At 57.1% G+C, this 3,238-nt stretch overlaps 1 protein-coding gene across 1 annotated transcript; it reads left to right on the top strand.

Annotated features, from left to right (window-relative positions):
* The first annotated feature begins 19 nt into the window (after positions 1–19).
* Positions 20–1,260, top strand: SPRG_17823 (hypothetical protein). The gene has a single exon (XM_012357225.1). It carries the CDS (start codon positions 242–244, stop codon positions 1,220–1,222), a length of 981 nt encoding a protein of 326 aa, XP_012212615.1. The 5' UTR covers positions 20–241; the 3' UTR covers positions 1,223–1,260.
* The last annotated feature ends 1,978 nt before the right edge of the window (positions 1,261–3,238 follow it).

The following is a 3,238-nucleotide window of genomic DNA, read 5'->3' as shown; positions in this document are numbered from 1 at the left end:
CATGGCAACATGTCAAAAGTGGATTCCCGACTTCCGCGGGACGGGCAGTGGCATCTGCATCCTCGGGTTCGGGCTCGGCCAAGCGTTCTGGACCTTCTTCATCAACGCGATTCTCGACGCCTTTGCCGCGCCGCTCGACGTCATCTTTTGGCTCGTCCTCGCGCTGCTGACGCCGCAGCTTGGGCTCTGCACGCTGCTGCTGCGGACGCCGCCGGCCTCGTTTGTCATCCACGGCCACGACATGCACGGCATTCCGATCGAGCGCGCACCGAACACCAACGTTGTCCAGGACGAGTACCTCAAGATCGGTATGACGCTCGTCAACTTCAACCTCGTGGACCGGTCCGCGACGTCGGCGCAGCATACGACATCGGCGGCCGTCGAAGGCACGGAGCGGCACTACTACGAGCAAGTGAAGGCGCTCTCGCTGGTGCAGTGCATCTTTTCCACCGACTTTCTCTGCCTCTGCGTCGCGTTCGCCGCCAACTCGACGATCGGCCTCACGTTTGTCTCGATCGCGTCGCCCACAAATCGCACCGACCCGACCATCGCGCTCTACAACATCTCTCGCGACGACGCCGCGCACCTCGTCACGGTCGGGTCGGTCGTCGGCTTTGCTGGCCGGCTCCTCGTGCCGATGCTCTCGGACGTCATCATCCGCGTCTTCTACGCCAACCCGGCCTTCGCGCGCAAGATTGTGTTCGTCTTGCTGCTCGCGGTCCAGAGCGTCACGCTGCCGATCTTTGCCAACCGGTTCGACTCGTACAGTGCGTTCCAGTGGCTCATCTGCACGGTCAAGGTTGTCAGCGGCGGCGGCAGCGCGCTCATCGCGTGCTTCCTTACCGACATGTACGGCGTCTACAACATGGGCACGATGTACGGACTCATCTTGACGAGCTGGTCCTTGGGCCTTCTGCTTGTGAAAGCGCTCGTGACTGACGTCCTTGGGCCGAGCCAGCTCCGGGGGTACTGGGTCCTCTCGCTCGTCGGGCTCGTGCTCATGGTGTTTGTGCGCACCGTCTCGATCGACCGATTCTACCACGGCTATCAGTTCTCGATGTTTGGCCGGATCTTAGTCCAGATCCCGTTCCGAACGCCTAACACGCAGTGGCGTAAGACGACGACGGACCAAGACGTGGTCATACTCACGCCCAACCGCGGCTCGTTCTTCATGTGGAGCTCGGACTCGGAGCGCAGCGGCCACGACATCCGCGACATTTAACCCACTACTCCATAGTACACTTAATTATATTACCGCAACAACTTGTCTTCGTGGCATATATTGATGGTTGCGATGGCAGGTTGCGAACGTACTGTCGGGCGCAGCAAGGAAGTTGCGGTGTTGGCGCCCAGATAGACAGTAGGTATAGCCATTTGGCACGCCACTCCCAATCGAGCCGTCTATTGCCCCACTCGAGCGTCGTACAACACTGTGTCGCCGATTGCTGCCGTAGGACCACTGAAAACAAGCAATAAACAATTCTATTTCGTGGCTGTGCCAAGATCGTCCATGCAAGGTGTTGGCGTTGGCTGTCGACGTCACGTGAATCTCCTGATGCGCAACCATCGATGCTGTCTTGGAGGCCTCGCTAAGCCTCGACCCGCCACTGCCGCGACATGGACACCGGCCGCTCGGAACGACTCGCTCGTCGCCGTCGCGTCGCTCTATCCCTCAGATTCGAGGGATGGACAGTGCTGCTCGACGCCGACGTCTCGGAGTACGCAGCGCGAGATGCAAGCAATACTGTCGGTGGCGCACGGTACATAGCGTCGATAGCTTCAGCGACGACGCGGTCTCGCCACGTTTTTCGGTATCACGGGCGAGACGCTCGTCCTTGGCCTCGACACGGTTCTCGGGCCGCTTTTCTTGACGCGCCGCATCACGCTCTGGGTTCGGTTCGGCGCTTTCACAGCTGTATTTGGCATATGCCTATTATGCCGAAAATAAGGCCTGACATCAATGGTGCCCTTGGCTGCATCGAGCGCGACGATGATGAGGAATGAAGCATGTACCTACCATACGTACTAGTATACGAACAACATTAGTACCTTGGTCTAGCAGTGCTACCGGTACGTCTACAACCGTAGGGACTCGGTTCGACGATGTGCATGTTGACAAAAATGAGGGAGACCGACGAGAAACGCTGCATTGCGACCGAGCGACGCTTTATGATGGCGTAGAGAATGCTGATGGAGTCTCCTCGAGCACAATGCAGCAGCGCCAGTGGTGCCCGAGGAGCCTCGGCGTCGTCTTTCTGGCGTTGCCGGTCGTTAGTATTGGCGTTCGCCATTTACAACCATAATTACCATATTTTGGTGCACACAGGCCCGCCGCTCCGAAGGATCGACCAGAATGAAGTTTGAAAATGAAATCGCCCATACTTGCGGGAGTGCTAGACCACACTTTGGGGAGTCCAAAATGCTATGTGACGTTGCCGTGCGAGCTCTGTAGCGAAAGCAAATGACAGCGGAAACAATATTTTGATATAGTGTGTTTTTTCGCTATACCGAAATACTGTAACATGAACAAATAGAGATGGCGTCCTAGGTTTCCGCGACTTCGACGCACTTTTAACCGAAATTGCATGTCGAATTTCCTGAAAACCGACGCTCGGCAGTTCGAGTTTGGTGTGAGTACCCAAGCAACGATGGCGACCAACAAGATGGTTGCACACCGGGTCGAGACCCATCGCCAACTGTGGCAGCCAGTTCTACGGTCCTTGGAGTTCTGGAACCCCGCGATGTCACGTGAAGTATTTGGGCAATTCTGCCACCACCTCGAAAATGGAAAATGGATTTGCGCGTGATTGCGCGACGTGCAGCGTCGGAAACAACATTCACGTCATTCAAGAAGTGTGTGGAGCGGTATACCCGGCTGCTACGTGGCGTTGGCGCGTCTGTGGGCTGCTACTCGTCATTGTGCTGGAAGGCGCTCACACTATTTAAGACAAACAAGGCTTGTGATTGGCTATAAAGAATCAAGAATTGCGCCAATAAAAACATCCATGCCAGATCGAGTTCCAAAGATGCACAAGAACTGGTGAGGACGCTCGCGGAGATCAAGAAGGTCCGGCGGGACGAGCGGCTGGACGAAGACGCAGAGCGCGCTGCCTTCCGCGAGAAGCGCAAGCGGACCTCGACGGCCGCGTCGAGGCGCTCAAGAAGACCAAGCCGGCCATCGACCTCTTTGCGCCCGACGAGACCACGCCGCCGCCAGTCGCCAGCATCGAAAAGTACA

Source organism: Saprolegnia parasitica (genome assembly GCF_000151545.1).
Source record: "Saprolegnia parasitica CBS 223.65 unplaced genomic scaffold supercont2.797, whole genome shotgun sequence".
Lineage (NCBI taxonomy): Eukaryota > Oomycota > Saprolegniomycetes > Saprolegniales > Saprolegniaceae > Saprolegnia > Saprolegnia parasitica.
Note: the sequence above shows the minus strand (reverse complement) of the source record. Positions and strands in the feature narration are given on the sequence as shown.

Coding starts and splice junctions, on each gene's coding strand:
- SPRG_17823 (XM_012357225.1), top strand. CDS start 242: ATGCACGGCATTCCGATCGAGCGCGCACCGAACACCAACGTTGTCCAG.